The sequence below is a fragment of the Nematolebias whitei genome, chromosome 7 (assembly GCF_014905685.2).
Source record: "Nematolebias whitei isolate Nwh7 chromosome 7, NemWhi1, whole genome shotgun sequence".
Taxonomy (NCBI): Eukaryota; Metazoa; Chordata; class Actinopteri; order Cyprinodontiformes; family Rivulidae; genus Nematolebias; species Nematolebias whitei.
This window is the reverse complement of record NC_056504.1, coordinates 52,853,974-52,875,773: the sequence shown is the minus strand read 5'-3', so window position 1 is coordinate 52,875,773 and position 21,800 is coordinate 52,853,974. Positions and strand designations below refer to the sequence as shown.

The 21,800-nt window shown below is 43.2% G+C and overlaps 1 protein-coding gene across 1 annotated transcript in view; it reads right to left on the bottom strand.

The window, feature by feature from the left end:
• The window catches only part of LOC119412729 (complement C1q subcomponent subunit C), a 24,268-nt gene extending 4,238 nt beyond the window's left edge, over positions 1-20,030 (bottom strand). Inside the window, exons 1-4 of the mRNA XM_037679765.1 lie at positions 20,002-20,030; positions 18,003-18,190; positions 17,189-17,365; positions 11,118-11,200 (exon numbers count right to left, since the gene is read on the bottom strand). Of these exons, the coding sequence (XP_037535693.1) occupies positions 11,118-11,200; positions 17,189-17,365; positions 18,003-18,165 (423 nt within the window). The 5' untranslated portion in view covers positions 18,166-18,190; positions 20,002-20,030. The remainder of the gene's footprint in view (positions 1-11,117; positions 11,201-17,188; positions 17,366-18,002; positions 18,191-20,001) is intronic.
• Positions 20,031-21,800: the final 1,770 nt, after the last annotated feature.

The window sequence follows — 21,800 nt, the reverse complement described above, 5'->3', positions numbered from 1 at the left end:
AAGTGCTCATCCACATCCGTGTGGGTAAAAGATCATAATTGTACAGTTTTCATAAATGTCTGTGGTGACGCAACGGAAAAATCATGGCCGTATGATTTTTCCTGATTGATTGCTTATGTTGTTATTTTCATAATTTGCCAAATTAATGTAAATGTTTGATGTTAAACTTTGATTCTGTAAATAAATGACCGCATTCATTTTGATGGGTCAAATATAAATGACGTCTCACGTTTGCATTTCATTAAATTCAATGCACGTTTTATTCAGTTCAGAAAAATGAGGAATCCGTGTTAATTGATGAATATATCTGAGCATCTGTTCATCTACAAAATTACAATAGGCCTTCGCGAAGGCCTAATAAATTGATCCTGTATTTTTTGCATAAATCTTAACGTGATAAAAGTAAGTTTTGGACACTGAAAGCCAATGGTTAGGGTTATCTCCACTCATGATGCCATGCAAATCATTTGCATAGATAATCCACCACCGCCCCTCACAGTGACCCAGATATTAAGACAATGGCATGGCTTCAACACAGATTCAGTTGTTTAACTTTAACAGAAAAATACGTTCCCAGTATGAACCTGGACATGTGTGACATCACTAAATACACAATCGTTAAGTTGAAACATTGGCTGGAGTGTCAAGGTCTTCGACAGACTGAAAAATGGATGGAACTGATAAAAAAGTGTGGATTTTGGTACCGCTGATGTTTAAAATTTGTGTGTCGTATTATTATGTACTAATGTCAAATCCAGCTTGTCCCTTTGCTCTAATCCAATGATCAGACTTCTCTGGCTGTGTCTTCTGCTTGGGAAAAGTGATGAAATATACCCATCACATATGAGAAAGATGGCCATACTTTGAGTCACTGTTACAGGTACCATACGCACAATGTGCTGTTGTCCTCCTGGAGCAATTCTATTTCATTTTATCAAGTTTCCTTAAGCTAAAAACCCAGCACACAGCAACTGAAAAGTATACAAGCTGCTGTGAGTATTTGTACGAGTGTGGGTATTGAGAGGAGAGCGCCATTGGGTTTCGACTGTGGGAAAACCAGAACGTTTATGTGGAGAGAATATTTTCAATCTTTTCTATCTTTATTCTATCTTTTCTCATTCAATCTTTTTTAACATATCTTGCAGCTAAATCTTTGTCCACTCTCTTCACATGTATGTATTTGGTATATCATGGATTTCTGTACTGTGGGGATAATCATGTGTGTTTAAATTCCACTTTGTCTTTGTCTAAATGTTTGCCCACAAAGATCACATTCAGATGACTTCTGTCTCGTTGGATGCTCAAGTCTTTGTTTAAATTACTCTTCTGACTAAATCTTTGTCCACAGTCTTCAAATACAAACAGTTTTTCTCCTGCTTATAAAAGCAGCTGAGTAAATGTAAAATTGTACAGAGAGAAGATATGAGGAAGGATTAATGTAAAGTTCAATTAAATTAAATTATCCATCCATCCATCCATCCATCCATTATCTTTACCCGCTTGTTCCATTTTGGGTCACAGGGGTCGCCGGTGCCCATGTCCAGCAATCACTGTGCGAGGGGCGGGGTACACCCTGGATGGGTCGCAAGTCCATCACAGGTCCTAAATTAAATTAAATCCTGTTTATTTTTATAGGGCCAAGTCACAACTGAAGTTGTCTCAGTGCACTGAACAGAAACATTTATATACATATAAAGTAAATTAACATGATCTATATCCTGATGCATGCTCAATAATCCAGGTAGAAAAATCTAAAAAGAAAAGTTAAGTCTGGTCCTCTGGACATTCAAAAAACAAAACAAAAAAACATGATTTATCTGAGGAGAAAACTGCTTTGAGTTTAATTTCATCGCAGACTCTCATCTTGAGCAAGCATGAAGGCAACAGTGGAAAGGAAAAACTCCATTGTGAGGAAGAAACCTTTAGCAGAACCATACTCAGAACAAGCAGCCACCTGCTTCTACCAGCTGGAATTGAGAGAAACAGGAAGGACGAACATATACACAATGGTGGGTCGAGAATCACATGTTAATATAGAAATAATATCAAATGAAAACTATTCTAATTTAACAATTAATTTAAGGAAATGAAGTCAGATTGTCCTCCAGTAGTTTTAGCCTATGGCAACATAATAAGCAAACCCTAACTGTAGGATTTATCAAAAAGGAACATCTTAAGCCCAGTCTTAAAACTGGACAATGTGTCAGCCCTACAGACAGAAACTGGAAGTTGGTTCCACAAGAAAGGAGCCTGATAACTGAAAGGTCATCTTCCCATTCTGCTTTTGGAAATTCTAGGAACCACAAATAATCCTGCTGTCTGAGAGCAAAGTGTTCTGTAAGGAAAATATAGAACAATAAGTTCTATTACGTATCGGCTTCACCCTTTTTTAATTATTTTATTTCTATAGCGCTTTATACAACCATGGTGATCAATCAATCAATCAACCTTTATTTATACAGGTAAATCCCATTGAGCCTCGAGGACTCATTTACAAGAGAGACCTGATTTCAACAAAGAAAGATGACAACAATGGACAACAGCAACAACAATAAACACTTATAAAAAAGCATACTACAGTTTTTTTTTGTTTTTTTTTTAACAAATAGGATGGCTAAAAGGAAAAAGGTAACAAAACAAAAAACAGCTAGATTCCAAGACAAATGTAGAAAACTAACAACAGGAACATGTCAGCATTGGACCCTGCCAGGTGTCCAACAGATTCTTAAAGACACTTAGAGAGGTCAAGGTCGAGAGCTTCAAATCTTTTTGTAAGATATTCCAGGAAACAGGAGCGTAATAGGAGAAGGCCCTTTTGCCTAGTTCAGTCCTCATTGAGGGAACACTGCAGGTAATAATGTCCTGAGAGCGCACTCCGTAGCTGCACTCACGCAGAGACATGTAGGAGGAGATGTATGAAGGCAAGGTGATGGTGACTTTAAGCTATAGCTAGTGGGTTTATCCCCGCATTCAGTGCATAGCACTGAAAACTTTTGTCCATGCCCACCTGCTAGATGGGCCCCACCCCTGGTAAGTATAAATTGCCCTGAGACCGGGGTTAGGCTCCCCTTTTGTCTTCAGCAGTAAGCAACATAAGAAAACCAAAGTTAAGAAGATGACCAGTGGAGTCATTTGCCTATGCCAACTGGCAGGACAATGATACATCTCAGCTCTGATCTGCATGCCATATGTGTATGCTGCCTCAGGGCAGAACACACAGGTCGGCTCTCAACTTTTTTGACACTAGGCAGGTTTTCGGACTTTCTGTCACCATCAAGGAGTTAGCTAGCAGCTTTGCTTCCCCCCTCTCAGTTAGAGGGCTGTAGACAGAGCTGTCATCGACAGATGGATCCCCCCATGATTGCTGCACTCATACATGTTCTGCCCGACATAATTCAAAAAGCGGCGACTGCTAGACCTGACTCTGCCAAAGTCATTAGCTCTTCCAATTCCAGTTGACTTGGCAGGAAAGTTTGCCACCCTGCACTCCAGCTGCTAAGACCCAATCTGGCCTCTGTTCTAGCCGTGACAATGTACCTGTTGGGAGCAGCCGTCGATCCGCTGAAGCTGAGAGCACATGTCCCTACCCGTGGACCCATCACTGATGGGGGTTCTCCCCTGTCCCTCCTCTGGAGCCAAGCCTGACTACTGTTTTTGAGGTGTGAGCAGTTCAGCACGTCACACAACAGCCATCCCCCCCATCCCCCCATAGACCAGCTCACAGATTCACTGACAGAATACATCAGTGCACATCTCAGGCAGCAACCATTACAGGGGGGTGTGGTGACACAGAGGTTAGAGAAGATGGGCCTGTGATGGGAAAGTTGTAGGTTCAACTCCTGGTACCGTCAACATCAAAATGTGGGTAGAAAAGATGAAACACTCATGCTTGCCTCCACCCTCATTTGCCCCACTCTGGACCCCTGAGCAAGGCCCTCAACCCCCACCATCAGCTCCCTAAACAGGTCTCTCTTGAAAGCGAAGCTTGCGAAGCTGGAAGAGTCATCCAATAAGCAACAGTTTTTTTCTGAGTAGGTGGGGCTTAAGTCATGTCATGAATCAACAATGCCAATGTGTCTAGAAGTGCTCACTGATGACACACAATAAATCTGGTGCAGATCGGATGATGTAACACTTAGATATAACTGTAGGAATAATGTAGGGGACACTGCTGAGGTTATTGGCCACTTATCATGGATTCCTGTTCAAGGGGTGGATAATGATCTATCATAGTGATTTTGGTGCACCTCGGCTCAAATCTGTGCAATTTAGAGCCATACTTATTGCAACGGCGTCACTTCTTAATTTGTCACGCCACGGCGCCCACATCCTCCAGCTAAAACTGTTTGTAATTTAAATCAAGTCAGACCAACTTGTTATGTCTTCTAACACAGGATCATCCTGATTAGGTCAAGGGTGTCAAAGAGGGTGCATTCCAAGTAAAAAAAGTGACTTCCTGTTCTGAGGGGGCGGGGCTTTGATTAAGTCAGAATATGACCACAGAGGATCGTTGGATTCAACAGTGATGACTCATGCCAAGTTTGGTGCATTTCGGTCTTTCAATGTGAAAGTTATAGCTTTTGGAAATTAACCGCGTGAAGTTCAAATTTGCGGCCTGGTCCTGCCCCTTTAACATATACAAAAAAGCAAGCTTTTGATAACTTTTACTCCCCAATGTTTTAAGGGCATATTAACCAAGTTTGAAGGCAATCCTTCAAAATCCCTAGGAGGAGTTCATTAAAACTCGCAATTAGAAATGCCCAAAAATGACACTTTGATCCAAAATGGCTGACTTCCTGTTGAGTTTGGACCAGGGCTCCAAGAGACTTTTTCATAGGTCCTGAGAAGATACAGTTGTTCACTGAGTTTTGAATTATCGGTCATAAATTGGCTTGGGGCTGAGGTTTAAAAATATTCTAGGGGGCGCTGTGGAGGCTATTGGCCACTTATCGTGAATTCCTGTTCAAGGGGTGGATAATGATCGATCAAACTGATTTTGTTGCACCTTGTCTCAAATCTGTGGAATTCAGAGCAAAACAAACGGCAATGGCGTTACGTCTTAGTTCGCCACGCCGCACTGCCCACATGCTTCACCCTAAACTGTCAGTGTTGGAAAGCTAGTTACACCAACATGTCTTCGGTCACTCATTTAAACTGGAAAATAAACTAATTACCCAGACTTATGATGGAGCTGCAGTGATGAGTGGCACATCCTCTGGTTTGCAGACTAGGCTGCAGGAAACCTTTCCTCGTGCGCACTTTGTGCACTGTTATGCCCATCAGTTAAACCTGATCATTCAACAGGCATGCTCATCGCTTACACCTGTCAGAATTTTTTTTGCTAATCTTTCCGCTTTTGGAACATTTTTTTCTAAGTCCCCTAAAAGAACTGCTGTCCTGGATGAAGTGTGCAGCAGGAGGATTCCAGAAGCGGGCCAAACGCGGTGGAACTTCAAGAGCTGCACGGTACACACTATGTTTGAACAGGAAGAAAACCTGAAGGCATGCTTTGAAAATATCTATAAAGATCAAACTTGGGACAGCGTGTCAATCAAACAGGCTCATGGTTTGTACGAACTGCTCCAGGACAAGTTTTCTTTTATTTGTCTTTTTTTTTCTCGTGCCTTTATGCATGTGGACATTCTTTAACATTCTCCAAAAATGTGGCATGGATCCTACAAAAACAAACAGGCCTTGGAGAATTTTACCCGGTCCATAAATGATCTGAATAAGCCGCTGACTACAAATCATCCAAACCCAGATGCAGGTGCTCCAACACGGCGCCAGATGCAGAGCTCAGATTGCACCTCCGTGGCAGGTCAGTGCTGCAAAATAATGACTGAACAGTAAAATATCCTGATGCATGCTCAGAATAAAAAGGCTCGCTTTGAGAAGGCCAAACATTTAAATTAATTTGAATTTGTTAATCCAGATCTGCTCTCGGATTTCAACACCTGTTTCCTGCAGAAGCAAATGGACGCCACATGTGAACATTTTCTGATGATATCACTTTCTGTTTGTCTGTTGGTAGCTCGAGTGAATTGTTTGCTCGAGTCGTCAGTGTTTTCTGGATTTATCTGTCTTTTGCACAGTTTTTCATTCTAGTTCACAAACACACTTAATACAGTAGTTTTTCTGTTGGATAGTGCTTAAAACACCTCTTATCTTTCAACACTTCTCGGTTTTTATTGGTGTATTTGGCTCTGTTAGCTCTTGCTAGCGTTAGCTTAGCATGGCTGCTGCTTCTCTCCCTGCTTCCTCTGTTTTCACTTGCTCCGTGTGTCAGATGTTTAGTTACTCCTCTGCCTCCTTTAGGGGTAATGATACATGTAACAAATGTAGTCTTATGGTAGCTTTGGAGGAGAGGCTGTCTGAACTGGAAGCTCGGCTCCGTGCTGTAGAAAAACCAGTAGCTAGCCAGGTCCCCGTAGAAAGAACAAAACCACAAAGGCTAGCGCCCGTTAGCGGTCCTCCAGCAGACCCCGAGCAGCCGGGACCCCAGGCCGGCTGGGTGACGGTCCGGAGCAAGCGTAGTGCTAAGGCTAAGCCCCCAGTTCACCACCGACCCGTTCACATTTTTAATAGATTTTCCTCGCTCAGTGACACACCTGCTGAGAAGCAGACCCTGGTTATTGGCAGCTCCATAGTCCGAAACGTGGCTTTAGGGACTACAGCGGCCATAGTCAAATGCATTCCGGGGGCCAGAGAGGGCGACATAGAATCTTATTTGAAACTGCTGACTAAGGCTAAGGCTAAATACGGTAAGATTGTTACTCACGTCGGCGGTAATGACACCCGGTTATGCCAATTGGAGGTCACTAAAATTAATGTTGCTTCGGTGTGTGACTTTGCTAAAACCATGTAGGACTCTGTAGTTTTCTCCGGCACCCTCCCCAACCTGACCAGCGATGACATGTTTAGCCGTATGTTGTCGTTTAACCACTGGGTGAATAGGAGGCAGATCTTTCAGTTATCAGGCTCCTCTCTTGTGGAACCAACTTCCAATCTCTGTCCTTGAGGCTGACACATTGTCCAGTTTTAAAACTAGGCTTAAGACTTTTTTTTTTTGCTAAATCCTATAGTTTGGGTCGGCTTGGGTTTCCTGAGCTGTCCTTTAGTTATGCTGCTATAGGCTTAGACTGCTGGAAGACAAACTGACCACAATTTTCACTCTGCTACTGTCTTTACTTACTCTGCTCAACCTGTTTTGTATTTGTAATTATTTTTTCTATCTATTCTACATGTGTTTGTTTTTGGCTTTCAGATACACCTGGACCTATATCTGGACCTACCATTCTATGTTCGTCTGTCTCTCCTTCCTGTCCTCTCAAACCAGCCGGTCAAAGCAGATGACCGCTTGTCCTGAGCCTGGTTCTGCTGGAGGTTTCTTCCTTTTAAAAAGGGAGTTTTTCCTTTCCACTGTTGCCACAGGGAAGTCTGGGCCTCCCTACTTAGGCTGCTACCCCCGCGACCCGACCCCGGATAAGCGGAAGAAAATAAATGGATGGATGGATGGATGGATGGATGGATGGATGGATGGATGGATGGATGGATGGATGGATGGATGGATGGATGGATGTTGCCACTGTGCTTGCTCAGGATGGGAGACGGCAACGAAGCCGATTCAACTTGTCTGCTGGATTCCTTAGATAAAGAACTTTACTAATTGGCTTTTATGTGAATGTTTCTGTAAAGTGCCCTGAGACAACTTTGTTGTGATTTGGCGCTATATAAATAAACTGAATTGAATTGAATATCCTGATGCATACTCAATAATCCAGGTAAAAAAATATATAAAAAGAGTTAAATCTGGTCCTCTGGACTTTCAAAAAACAAAACAAAGCAAAACAACAACAAAAATGTAGAACGTTTCGTCTTTCATCCGAAAGACTTCCTCAGTCTTAGGTGCTGTATTCAACTCAGTCTCTTAAATAGCACCTTCTCAGAGTGGATCAACCAGTTTGCTGCTGACAACCAGAACCAGCTGATCACATGCTCAAGAAGGACCATCAGCCTAACAATGGATCATTAGCACACTGATGGCTGTTTACTACTCACAGAGGGCTGAGTGATACTAGCAATCACAGCATTGTAAGAGGGGGACAGTTGAACACGGAGGCCTCCACCCCTGTTTAATGATGGACAATTTCTTTTCACAAGATGGCCTCCTTTACTCCTCTCTCAAACAATTGTTCCTCTCAATTCAATTCAATTCAGTTTATTTATATAGTGCCAAATCACAACAAAGTTGTCTCAGGGCATTTTACATGAACATTCACATACATAAAAGCCAATTAGTAAATTTCTCTACCTAAGGAATCCAGCAGGAATCCTCTATATCCAGGATGTGAACATCTTCATTCCTGAAAGAGTGACCGCTGGCCTGGAGAAGAGTGTAGGCTGCAGAGTCCTGGCCTGATGATGTTGATCTTCAGTGCTGGGCCATCCTTTTGGCCAGTGGCTGTTTAGTTTCCCCGATGTAAGACTGATCACAGCCCTCCTGACACTGAACAGCATACACAATATTACTCTGTTTGTGCCGGGGGACTGGATCTTTGGGATGAACCAGTCATTGCCGCAATGTATTTTGGGGTTTAAAAGCCACTGGGACATTGTGTTTAGAAAATAAACATCTCAGTTTCTCTGATACTCTGGAAACATACGGAATGACCACTGGTCTGGGTCTGGGTTCCTCCTTTTCACCTGTTGGCTGACTGGAGTCCTGTTTGGGTTTCTTCTCTGCTTTCAGGAAGGCCCAGTTAGGATATCCACATTGCTCTAGAGCCTGTCTTGTGTAAGATTTCTCCTTCTGCCTGGCTCCTGAGATAGTGGGGATGCTGTTTGCTCTGTGGTACAGAGTCCTGATGACTCCTAACTTGTGCTCCAAAGGGTGATGGGAGTCAAACTGCAAATACTGGTCTGTGTGGGTGGGTTTGCGGTACACCTCAGTTTGCAAATGTCCTCTATCAGAGACTGAGACCTCACAGTCCAAGAAAGCCAACCTGCCATTTTTTTCATCTTCTCGTGTGAACTTGATGTATTTATCCACAGAGTTGATGTGGTCAGTAAAATGTTGGACTTCCTGAGATTTAATTTTAACCCAGGTGTCGTCAACATACCTGAACCAATGACTTGGTGGTGTCCCTGAAAAGGACGTTAAAGCTCTCTTTTCTACCGCCTACACCTACACAGAATACTATTTCTATCTGAACATGCAATTCTTGACCTGCCATTGTGTATCTGTTCCTCCTTCCTGTTCTTCTCCACCCAGCCGGTTGAAGCAGCTTGTCCTGAGCCTGGTTCTGTTAAAGGTTTCTTCTGCATAAGGGAGTTTTTCCTTTCCACTGTTGCCTTAATACTTGTTCAAGATGAGAGTTCTGTGATGGAGTTAAATTCAAAGCAGTCTGCTCCTCAGATAAATAGTGTTAATTTATTATTTTTTTATATATGAATGTTTCTGTTCAGTGACCTGAGATAACTCTGTTGTGACTTGGTGCTATATAAATGAACTGAATTGAATTAAAATGAGATTTTGAACAGGAGAAAACACTTTTGAAACGTTATTCAAAACGTGATCGGGTCCATGGTGAACCAGGGACCTAGTTTTAGCATTTAGTTTACCTTGGGTCATCGCCCAGCTTAACTCTGGTTTCTAATATGTTCCTGTAAAGTGCCCTGAGACAACTTTGTTGTGATTTAGCGCTTTAAAAATAAACTGAATTGAATTGAATTAACTGCTAACGTGAGCTAGCATCAGTGGCCTTGTGTTGCCTACGGGCGCCTGGCTATTTAATGGTTTTTCAAAAGCACAGAGTCGAGCTTCCAGCTCAGACAGCCTCTCCTCCAGACATAGGCATTTCAACTATTGTATATGAAGGGGATTTGTGTCCCCCCACATTTACCATGAAACATTAGTTCAGTCTGCACTGTTTCTGTTTCTTCATGAACAAATCCATTCCACTTGATTAATAAGAGAATACTCAAACCACTAAAAGTTCACTCCAGGTTTTCCAGTTCCCTACAACTCTCCAGCAGCCAGTGTTTCTCCTCTGCATCTCCTGCCACAGCAGAATGCTCACAGGAGGTGGTGCTCACAGGAGGAGTTAGAGACACCTCTGTGTTGTTTGTTTGCCAGCTTAGCAAGCTTAATGCGGGCAGTTGGAAGGGGGGTTAGGATCATAAAAATATATCATATACATGGTAAGTAGGATGCTTGAAAGAAGTGGAGCGCTACGTCTGTAGCATCTTAGCTTAGCAGTAAGATACCAGTAAAGGTGTGACACTGTAAGACACTGTGTGTTAAGGTTCAATAAAGTTGAAATATCTCTAAAACCTCACACCTTGTCCTCTAGCTTTGTGAGAAATAGACGAGTAGTGTTGAACACAAAAAGTCTATTGGTGATATTTTTTATTTCTCTATAAACACAAATAGTGCCAACCTGACGTTGTGTGTTAAAGTGGATTAAAGTGGAAATGTCTTTACAAACCCACAGCTGAATTTATACAAACTTGGTGAGAAACATGCATTAAATGTGTGGAATTAAAGGAAATCTAGATAAAATGTCGCTTTTTTCACACTATTGTACAATTTTTTTCACAATGGTGTGTGTCCCTCCACATTACAGATGCTTCTGACGCTAATTCCTCCAGAGCCAACATAGTAAAACATTTGATACATGTACTTTTAGCGTTACACGACACAGTGTTATAACTAAACATTTGACACAATGCAAGTGATAAAACCAGAAGCCATGCTAAGCTAAGGGTAGAAAAAAAAAAATCAGATCCCGGCCTGATTGGGATAGAACACTTAAAAATATGCTCTGCTTAGAGTGAATTTAACCCCTTTATATGAATTGCATTTGCTATAAACTTTTTTATATTCCTTAAATTTTTTGTTAGAGTTCGTATACTGATCGTTTGTTGGTTTTACACTATATTTTAGGTGTTTTTGAGTTACATGATCCAGCAGTGCTGTGCTAAGCAGATTCAGCTCACACAAAGCTGAGATAAAGATCACCAATTGGCGAGTCGCTCTTTTCTGGAAACCTTTTTTTTTTTTAATTGGACAGGATGCAGAGAGGAGACAGAGACGGGTGATGTTCATCAGACTGAACCTGGTTGATGGATGGATAGCTGCTCACAGTCCTGATGACAGAAAAAGCTGAATATTGAGCTGCCTCGTTAGAATGATCTTGTCCTGAAAAAAAAAAAAAAAACAAGAGACAACTTCAACATTTTAATTTCTAAATTTCTAAAAAAATCTAAAATTGAGCTTCAGATGACATCTTCAAATCACATCCCTCCTACAAGGCATTCTTCAGTAAACCACACCTTTTCATTTTCACCCTTTCTGGTTTCAGGAAAAAAACAGCACAATGACTGCTTTGCTGAAGTTTTTTTAATGACGTTGTCGAAGCACTGGATGCTAAGGATATAGATTCTCAATCTTAACAATGATCACGCCTTTAATAATCCCTTTTTACCGATAATACTGATGAACCTGTTGATTAGACAGACAGACAGACAATCAAAATCCACAATCATCTCCTTTGTCTTCTTCACATTGATGTGAAGGTTATTCTCTTTGCACCAGCTCTCCAGGTGTTCCACCTCCTGCCTGTAGCTGGACTCATCATTGTTTGTGATGCATCCCACCACCGCTGTATCATCTGCAAACTTTACAGTTTGACAGCCTGGATGGGTAGCTGCACAATCATACGTGAGCAGAGTAAACAGGAGGGGGCTCAACACACATCCCTGAGGAGAGCCAGTGCTGAGGGTTATGGTGGAGGAGGAGAAGTTGTGCATCATCACTAACTGTGGTCTGTTTGTTAAGAAGTCTAGTACCCAGTTGCAAATGGATGGGCTTAGTCCTAGTGTGAATAGTTTGTCCATCAGTGTTTGGGGGATCATGGTGTTGAAGGCAGACATGAAGTCCACAAAGCGCATACAGACGTAGGAGTCCTTCTGCTCCAGGTGGGTGAGAGCACTGTGGACCGCAGAGGAGATGGCATCCTCTGTTGATTGGTTCTCACGGTGTGCATACTGATGAGGGTCTTCGTTGATGTTGATGGTTGTTTAGATGTGGGTCATGACCAGATTTTCGATGCATTTAGCGACTATCGGGGTGAAGGCCACTGGCCGATAGTCATTCAGACCAGTCACTGTAGAGTAGGGCATTAACAGAGTACTCGAGTAATCTACACATCGATTGCTAGGACATCTATCAAGGTTAAAAATTTAACATCGAGTATCCATAGTGACGTCATATTATGTGACCACCGTATGACCGTAGGGGGCGGAGTTGCACTGTTGCAGGTCACAGAGTGTGGTGTAACACCGGGTCCAATCCACCGAACCAGTTTTGGTTAACCTGATGCATGCTCAATAATCCAGGTAGAAAAATCTAAAAAAGTTAAATCTGGTCCTCTGGACATTCAAAAAAACAAAACAAAGCAAATCAACAAAAAAATGTAGAAACGTTTCGTCTCTCGTCCGAGAGACTTCTTCAGTCTGAGGTGCTGTTTTCAGCTCAGTCTCTTAAATAGCACCTTCTCAGAGTGGATCAACCAGTTTTGCTGCTGACAACCAAAACCAGCTGATCACATGCTCAAGAAGGACCATCAGCCTAACAATGGATCATTAGCACACTGATGGCTGTGTACTATTCACAGAGGGCTGAGTGATACTAGCAATCACAGCATTGCAAGAGGGGGACAATTGAACACGTAGGCCTCCACCCCTGTTTAATGATGGACGGTTTCTTTTCACAAAGATGGCCTCCTTTACTCCTCTCTCAAACCATCGTTCCTCTCTATCCAGGATGTGCACATCTTCATCCCTGAAAGAGTGACCGCTGGCCTGGAGATGAGTGTAGACCGCAGAGTCCTGGCCTGATGATGTTGATCTTCTGGCCCAGCACAGAACAGCAACACAATGAGATGGGATGGACGGATCATGAGCAGGTGGAGAAATGAGTGCCCGGGTGTTTGCAACTTTTTCAGAAAAGAAATGGAGGAAGTTTTCACACAGCTCAGTTGAGGCTTCTAGAGGGGAAGGTTCACTGAGGTGTAGAACTGAGTTCAGGGTGGAAAAAAGGGCTCGGGGGTTGTGGGAGTTTGAGGCAATTATCGCAGAAAAGAACTTCGATTTGGCGGCTTTAACTGCCTTCTGATAATGACACCAACTCTCCTTTAGGATTTGAAAAAAACCTGCAGCCTGTCTTTCCTCCACCTGCGTTCTGCTCTCCTACACTGCTGTCTAACGGCTTGAGTGACGTCATTAAGCCATGGTTCTGATAAAAGTTTTGTTTTCCTGGTTTTAACAGGGGCAACACGGTCCAGAATATTTAAGCAAACAGAGTTAAGCTGAGAGGTTAGCTCCTCGGTGGAGAGAGACACTGAGAGCTGATCGATCTTCTCAGAGCTAAAAGTTTCAGTAAAACGTGCAGCAGTGAAACGGTTAATGGCGCGTGAAGTACGTGCAGAATCACATGAATTAGCAGTAGGACAAGGCGGGATGATATCAAACAAGACAGGCAAGTGGTCTGAAAGAACGTTGTCACCGATTACCAGATTACAAACAGAGACATCACGTGTTAAAATGAGATCCAGAGTGTGACCGTGTTGTTGGGTGGGAGCATTTACATGTTGAGTTAAATTAAATGAGTCCAACAAATCAAGGATGTCCTTCACTAACGGCTTCTCCTGACAACAGACGTGAATATTAAAGTCACCAACGATAATAAAGTGATCATATCTTGGTGTGATGTAAGCCAGAAAATCAGAGAATTCACTTATGAAGTCCTTGGAACGAGGGGGGCGATAAACAATCGCACACAGAACGGGAGGGGAATGTCCGAGTTCAAAAGCACTCACCTGGTCCGGGCACGTAGGAGGCTGGCTGTGGAAACGTTGACCACGCAGAGCTTTGAGTTTTACCAGCCGGCCGGCACGTTTTCCCCGGCGTCTGGATCGATATCTCCTAGAAGGCAGGCTTGGGGCCCAGCGTAAACAAGCAGGCACGTCTGCCAGAAGGGGTGGGAGAGGGGGGGGGTCCCGAGTCACGATCAAAATGGTCAGAATCAGCGACAGCAAAAACAGACAATCGAAGATCGAGGAGCTGTTGTCGGTCATACACAAGCAGCGAGTTGATATCCCAGACACAAAACGAAAAAAGCAAAAATAATCCAAACAGTATCGTCAGAGGTAGATTGCAGGCCATGTACACGGGCGCCATCTTACCGGTTCAGTACAGTTCGTGCACCAACTTTTACTCACGTAAATGTACACCCCACCTCCCCGTGATTTCCCCGTTAGCTCGCTGCAGCGGTCCGCTCGAAAGAAGCAACAGCAGACTTTAATAGTCATTCAGGACTTCTGGTAAGATGGCACCCGTGTGCATGGCTTGCAATCCACCTCTGCTGATGGTGTTCGGATTATTTCTGTTTTGTTCATTTTTTATCTGTGGCATGAATTCACTCATGTATGACCGACAACAGCTTCTGGATCTTCGTTTTTCTGTCACTAATGTCGCTTATTTAGACCATTATGAGCGTACCTCTGGACTTAACTCATGATGTGACTGTTAGTAATCTTGTTATTGGTGATAATGTTTTTTCAGACCACATGCCAGTCCAGTTTGAGTTCACCCTCCCCATCTAACTCCTAAATCGTGCATTCCTGCATGTAGCACCCGGGCAATTAACCATTTCACTGCCGCACGTTTCACAGATGTTTATAACTCTGAATTGATAATTCAGCCCCCGGTGTTTCTCTCCACCACTGAGGAGCTGACATCCCAGTTCAACTCTGTCTGCTTAAAGACACTGGATCATGTTGCACCTGTTAAAACCAAAACAATCAAAACTCAGAGCAGAACCTTGGCTGAGTGATGTCACCAAGGCCGTTAGGCAGCAATGTAGGAGGGCAGAGCGAAAGTGGAGGAAAGACAGGCTGCAGGTCTCTTTTCAAATACTTAAAGAGAGTTGGCGCCGTTATCAGGAAACAGTGAAAGCTGCAAAATCCAAATACAGTACTTCTCTGATATCATAACCTCAAACTCTCGCAACCCACGTGTCCTCTTCTCCATCCTAAACTCTGTTCTCCACCTCACTGAACCATCTCCTCTGGAAGCCTCGACTGAGCTGTGCGACAACTTCTTGCATTTCTTTTTGGAAAAAATTGTGACCACCCGGGCTCTCATTTCCCCTCCAACTCATGATCCATCCATCCCACCTCAGTCTGTAGCTCCATTTGACCATTTTGAACCCATCACTCTATCTTCTCTAGAGCAGGTCATGTGCAGCTTGAAACCTTCTGGTTCCCCCTTTGATGTGGTCCCCCCTCGACTACTAAAGGAGGTTTTTCCCACTCTAGGTCCGTCCATTCTTGATATAGTAAACAGTAGTTTATCCACTGACGTGGTGCCAAAAACCTTTAAACATGCTGCCGTTCAGCCTCTCCTGAAAAAAACAAACCTTGACCCCTCAGTCGTGTCCAACTTCTGGCCTGTCTCCAAACTCCCATTTGTTTCTGAAGTACTAGAGAAAATAGTCGAGTCCCAGTTGAAGTGCTTCTTGGAAGGTCAAGCCATCTTAGCGCTATTCCAATCTGGCTTTAAACCTCTCCACAGCACTGAAACTGCCCTGCTGAAGGTCTTTAACAACATCTTCAGATCCACAGATACTGGTGATTCTGTGCTGCTTGTCCTATTGGACCTCACAGCCGCCTTCGACACCATCGACCATGAGATCCTCATTGCTAGGTTAGAGCAGTGGATGGGCGTCACAGGGTCAGCCCTCAATTGGTTCAGATCCTACCTCACTGACAGATCCTTTTGTGTCTCCATCAAGGATTTTAGTTCAGCAGTGGCAGAGCTTAAATGGGGGGTTCCGCAGGGGTCCATCCTGGGTCCCCTCCTGTTCTCTTTATACCTGCTGCCGCTTGGTGCTATTTTCCAGAAACACAACATGCCCTTCCACTTCTATGCCGATGACTGTCAAATTAACTTCCCCCTAAGACACAATGGTACATGCTCGATTCAACCGCTGCTCAACTGCCTGACTGACATCAGAGACTGGATGGCTTTAAACTTCTTAAGTTTCAATGAAAAGAAGTCTGAAGTCATGTTGTTCCCTCCCAATGACACGATCACAAACCACTGCATCGACCTCTCCGCTCTAACACTGTCAAAAAAACAAAGAGTCACTAATCTGGGCATGATAATGGACCCTTCCCTGAAACTTAATCATGTAAACATGATTGTTAAATCATGTTTCTTCCAACTGAGGCGGCTGTCTAAACCGAAGCCCATATTGTCCAAAAATAACCTGGAGACAGTAATACATGCATTCATTACATCTAGGCTTGATTACTGCAATTCGCTCCTGTGTGGCATCAGTCGAACCTCCATTGCACGACTTCAACTGGTCCAGAATGCAGCAGCCCGATTTTTAACCAGTACAGGCAAAAGAGAGCACATTACACCAGTTTTGGCCTCACTGTACTGGTTACCGGTTCACTTTCGAATCCAGTTAAAAATACTGATGTATGTCTACAAATCACTGAACAGTTCCGCCCCCCGATCTCTCTGATCTGCTACAACCGTATGTCCCACCACGTTCCCTGAGGTCAGCGGACCAGGTGCTCCTCACAGTTCCAGGAACTCGTCTTAAGCGCAGAGGTGACAGGGCCTTCTCTGTAGCAGGACCAAGACTCTGGAACGAGTTACCTCTGCTTGTCAGACAGGCCCCCTCCCTCTCGGTTTTCAAGTCCCGTTTAAAAACTCACTACTATTCAGTAGCTTTCAACACCAGATGATCTGTGTTTTGATCCTGTATGCTCCACACTGGTTTATCGTCATTATCTGCATCGTTTTTACGTCTATATTCTGATTTACCTCATTTTGTATTTTGCTTTGTGTGTTACCTGTTGTTTTGTCTGTACAGCACTTTGGTTGGCTTTGTCGCTGTTTTAAGTGCTCTATAAATAAAGTGGTATGGTATGGTATGGTATGGTATTCAGAACAGAATGTTTAATTAATTTTCTTCAGGTTTTGTGTGTTTTCCGACAGGTTGTGTGTTCTTTGAGATCTTGTTGGTTCTCTGTAGTTTATGTTCTTCACCTGACAAGACCATATGGTTTCTGTGTTAGCCTAATAATCATGGATCTGTGTGTGCATTTACCAGAGGCGGTGTTCTTCCCTGCTTGACCTGGGGGACCAGGCTGTCCAATACGACCAGTTGCTCCTACTTGACCTTTATATCCTACAGGACCCATGACCCCAGGAAGGCCTGGACTCCCCTGGTCCCCTTTGAGCTCCAACAGGGTGACTGGATCCACGGGACCATCGACCAGCACAGCTGGAGAACATTTTGTATAAAAATGGTAAATGAAACGCTGTACTGTTATTTATCAATACATTCTAATTTACGTACATCCAGCCTTCATAAAACCATCAGTAAATTTCTAAACTCAAGGTTAAATGTTTTTTTAATCTGTTAGTCTGTTAGCAAAATATCTCTAGAACCACAGAATGGATTTAATAAAACTCAAAAATAATAAAAACCTTGGATGTACATCAACAACTGCTTTTTTTTGTGGAGCCAATACAATTCAATATGGCTGCCAAAGCTTATCAAGATTAGCTAGCATATAAATAGCTATAATTAGCTCAACTGTCCAGATACTAAACTAAAATTTCATGTGGTAGCAGCTGACAGTCCCTCACAGCACAAACCCTGAGCAAGGCATTATTTTGAAGGTTTTACCAAAATGGCCAGAACTTACCAATAGCTCTTTGCTTTTTAGCTACCTTTCTGCAGCATTTAGCTTGTAGCTAGATTCTTAGCTGTAATTTGACATTTTTTAGGTTTTAGAAAGTGTTAGTTACTTTAAGCTTCTTTGCATTGATTTACTACTTTCAGAATTTTTTTTTTTAGCATTTTGCAGAATTTAGTTTTTTTCATTGCCTTTTAGTGTTAAGAAGGGATATGTTACCTGACTCTCCCTTCTGTCCCTTCACTCCAGGCAGCCCATCTCTTCCAGGAGTTCCATCCGCTCCCGGATGTCCGTTGGTTCCCTTACAACCCACATCACATTGGACATTCAGCAGCAACGAGGCCACGCTGACCAGAACTGCAAGGTTCTGATGAGCTCCCATGGTTCAAAAGGTCCAAATAAATACACTGAGATGAAGAAGAAGATGGAAGTAAAAACAAGATTAAAAAAAAAAAAAAGAAACTGTGTAGGAAATAACCATTTCTAAAGCTTGACAAAAACACAACCAGAAAGAAAAATATATATTTAAAGGAACACCAGACGTTGTGCTATCACAATTTATTTTTAATGATATTAGTCTTAAATCCTGTTTCAGAAACATAAAGCCACATCAAAACAACCATCAACATCAATGAGGACCCTCATCAGTATGCATACCGCAAGAACTGATCAACAGAGGATGCCATCTCCTCTGTGGTCCACACTGCTCTCACCCACCTGGAGCAGAAGGACTCTTACATCCGTATGCTCTTTGTGGACTTCACGTCTGCTTTCAACACCTCAATCCCCCAAACCCTGATGGACAAACTACTCACTCTAAGACTAAGTTCCTCAATTTGCAACTGGGTACTAGACTTCTTAACAAACAGACCACAGTCAGTGAGGATCCACAACTTCTCTTCCTCCACCATAACCCTCAGCACTGGCTCTCCTCAGGGATGTGTGTTGGGCCCCCTCCGGTTTACTCCGCTCACGTATGATTGTGCAGCTACCCATCCAGGCTGTCACATTGTAAAGTTTGCAGATGATACAGCGGTGGTGGGATGCATCACAAACAATGATGAGTCCAGCTACAGGCAGGAGGTGGAACACCTGGAGAGCTGGTGCAGAGAGAATAACCTTCACATCAATGTGAAGAAGACAAAGGAGATGATCGTGGACTTCAGAAGGAACAAACTCACCTACACCCCCCTGAACATAAAAGGATCTGCAGTGGAAGTGGTCTCCAGCTACAAGTACTTGGGTGTACACATGAATGACAACCTCAGCTGAAGCAACAACACCACCAGCCTGATCAAGAAAGCTCATCAGAGACTCTACTTCCTCATGCGGCTGAGGCGAGCTGGTCTGGGAAGCTCAGTCCTCACCTCCTTCTACAGGTGTGCAGTGGAGAGCATCCTGTGCTCCAGCATCAATGTGTGGCATGGAGGCTGCACAGCTGCAGAAAGAAAAGATTTGCAGAGACTGGAGAAGGCTGCACAGAAGATGTTGGAGTCAGCCTCCCCACCATCACAGACATCTACACCTCTAGATGCAGGAAGAGGACCACCTGCATTGTGAAGGACCACACTCACCCAGCACACACACCTTTTTCCCCGTTCCACTCAGGCAGGAGTTTGAGGAGCATTAAGTGTAGAACCACTAGACTGAGGAACAGCTTCTACACTGAGGCTGTTAGACTCATTAATATCTAACCAGGATAATCACTGTGAAAAATCACATCATGTTGCTGCTGATCTTTCATGTTGCTGTGCTCAAGCGTGCTCATCTGCTCAAACAGACTCATGTTCGTGCTGCTATTCGACATAATGTTTTTATGCTTTTAGTGCTTAGTGTATTATTTAGATTATGCTTTTCTTAGTTCATATCTTAGATCTTATTACTGTTTTTCTTTTACATTTTATTGTTGGATGTAAATGGTACCCTGCATACATAATCTCGTTCCACCACATGCACCACAAGATGCGAATAACAAATAAATGTCTCTGACTCTGATAAATCTGGTGAAGATTAAGAGACTTTGTAAAGGCAGATTTCATATTGACAAAATTTTCCAAGGACGAAAACAGAAAAATGATCCAAAAAATAAATTATTGGCTGCCTGAAGGAAAGAAGCTGAATCAGGAACTTATGGAACTTACGAACTTACTGTGATTTAAACCAGATGCAAAAGTCTGAGAATACTCCTCACCAAGTTAAGGGAGATTATTTTACTCACCATTCGAGTCCTCTTCGGTTTGGAGCTGTGATGACTTGCTGACCCAGTGAACATAATCAGACGGGAAATGAAACTCGTGATCTGACGGGAGGAACTTTACGTTGCTGCACTCCCAACTCTGTTAGTCTAACACAGATCAGACTGTTTACATGAAACATAAGTTTTAAAAAGCCACAGTTAGAATTAAAAGCTACACTCACAGGCCACTTTATTAGGCAGACCTATTCAACTGCTCTTTAGCACAAATAAGCTAATCAGCCAATCACATGGCAGCAACACAGTGTCTTTAGACATGAAGATGTGGAAAAGGGGATGATAATAAAAATAATAATAATAATAATAATAATAATGTGTTATGTATTGTCATCATTGTATGTTCCCATACAATGGTGAAATTTGCTCTCTGCATTTAACCCATCCACCCACAGGTGGAGCAGTGGGCAGTTATTGAAAGCACCCAGGGAACAATTGAGGATAGGGCATCTTTCTATTCAATTCAATTCAGTTTACTTATATAGCACCAAATCACAACAAAGCTGTCTCAGGACACTTTACAGGAGCATTCACATACATAAAAAAGCCAATTAGTAAAGCTATCTATCTATGAATCCAGCAGACAAGTTGAATCTTGGCTTCGTTGCAGTCTCCCATCCTGAGCAAGCACAATGACAACAGTGTAAAGAAAAAACTCCCTTTTAACAGGAAGAAACCTCCAGCAGAACCAGGCTCAGGACAAGCGACCATTTGCTTTGACCAGGTGGTTTGAGAGGACAGGAAGGAGAAACAAACAAACACAGAATGGTAGGTCCAGATATAGGTCCAGGTGTACCTGAAAGACAAAATCATATGTTAAGGAAAGAAAAAATAATTACAAATACAAAACAGGTTGAGCAGAGTCAGTAAAGACAGTAGCAGAGTGAAAAAGTGTGGTCAGTCCTCCAGCAGTCTAAGCCTGTAGCAGCATAACTAAGGGACAGCTCAGGAAACCCAAGCCGACCCTAACTATAGGATTTAGCAAAAAGAATAGTCTAAAGCTTCCAGTATACTGCCGCGTACGTCCATTCACGCGTACGTACCTGTGTACTGTACGCAGAGGATTCAGACTTTGTACTCCAGCGTACACACTGAGCAGCTGCAGAGCAGCTTCACAGACAAGGGGCATTTACCTTCGGGACAAATTGAGGTCGCCGATTGGTCATTTGCTGACACGCCTATTGGATTGATTGACAGGTTGGGGGAAAAAAACTAGCGCTGGCAGCCTCAGCCACAGCAGTGTTCTGTGTTTATATGTTGTTAATAAAAAGTAGGGATGGGGCCGATCCGATCCAGTATCGGTATCGGCCTCCGATACCAGCATAATTTACGTATCGGATTTTTCCGATCCACCTGCCGATATTTCTGATCCATGACGCATGTTGGCTTCAAACTATGGAATGGATTTCCTGAACGGCGGCGTGTCTCATGAGCGCAGAGTAATAAGACCCGCCTCACATTCAAGAAATCCATTTCATGGTTTGCAGCCAGCTACAACGTGGGGCTGAGTTAGCAGCACTGTGGCTAATAGCTAACAAACTTTTCATCGAAACATGTCCGCTGTGTGGAATTATTTTACACTAGAAACACCACAAAACAAGACAGCAATGTGCAATGTCTACAGAGCCATAGCGCCACATTAAACCACGTTAAAGTTAGTTTTACAATGGACATTCGAGCTCGTGGCTTCAGCGGGGCACTACTCTTTGGTCAAACCGAAAGAGGCGACTAGACCCCGGCCAGCCGTGTCCAATCTGCCCCGCTCA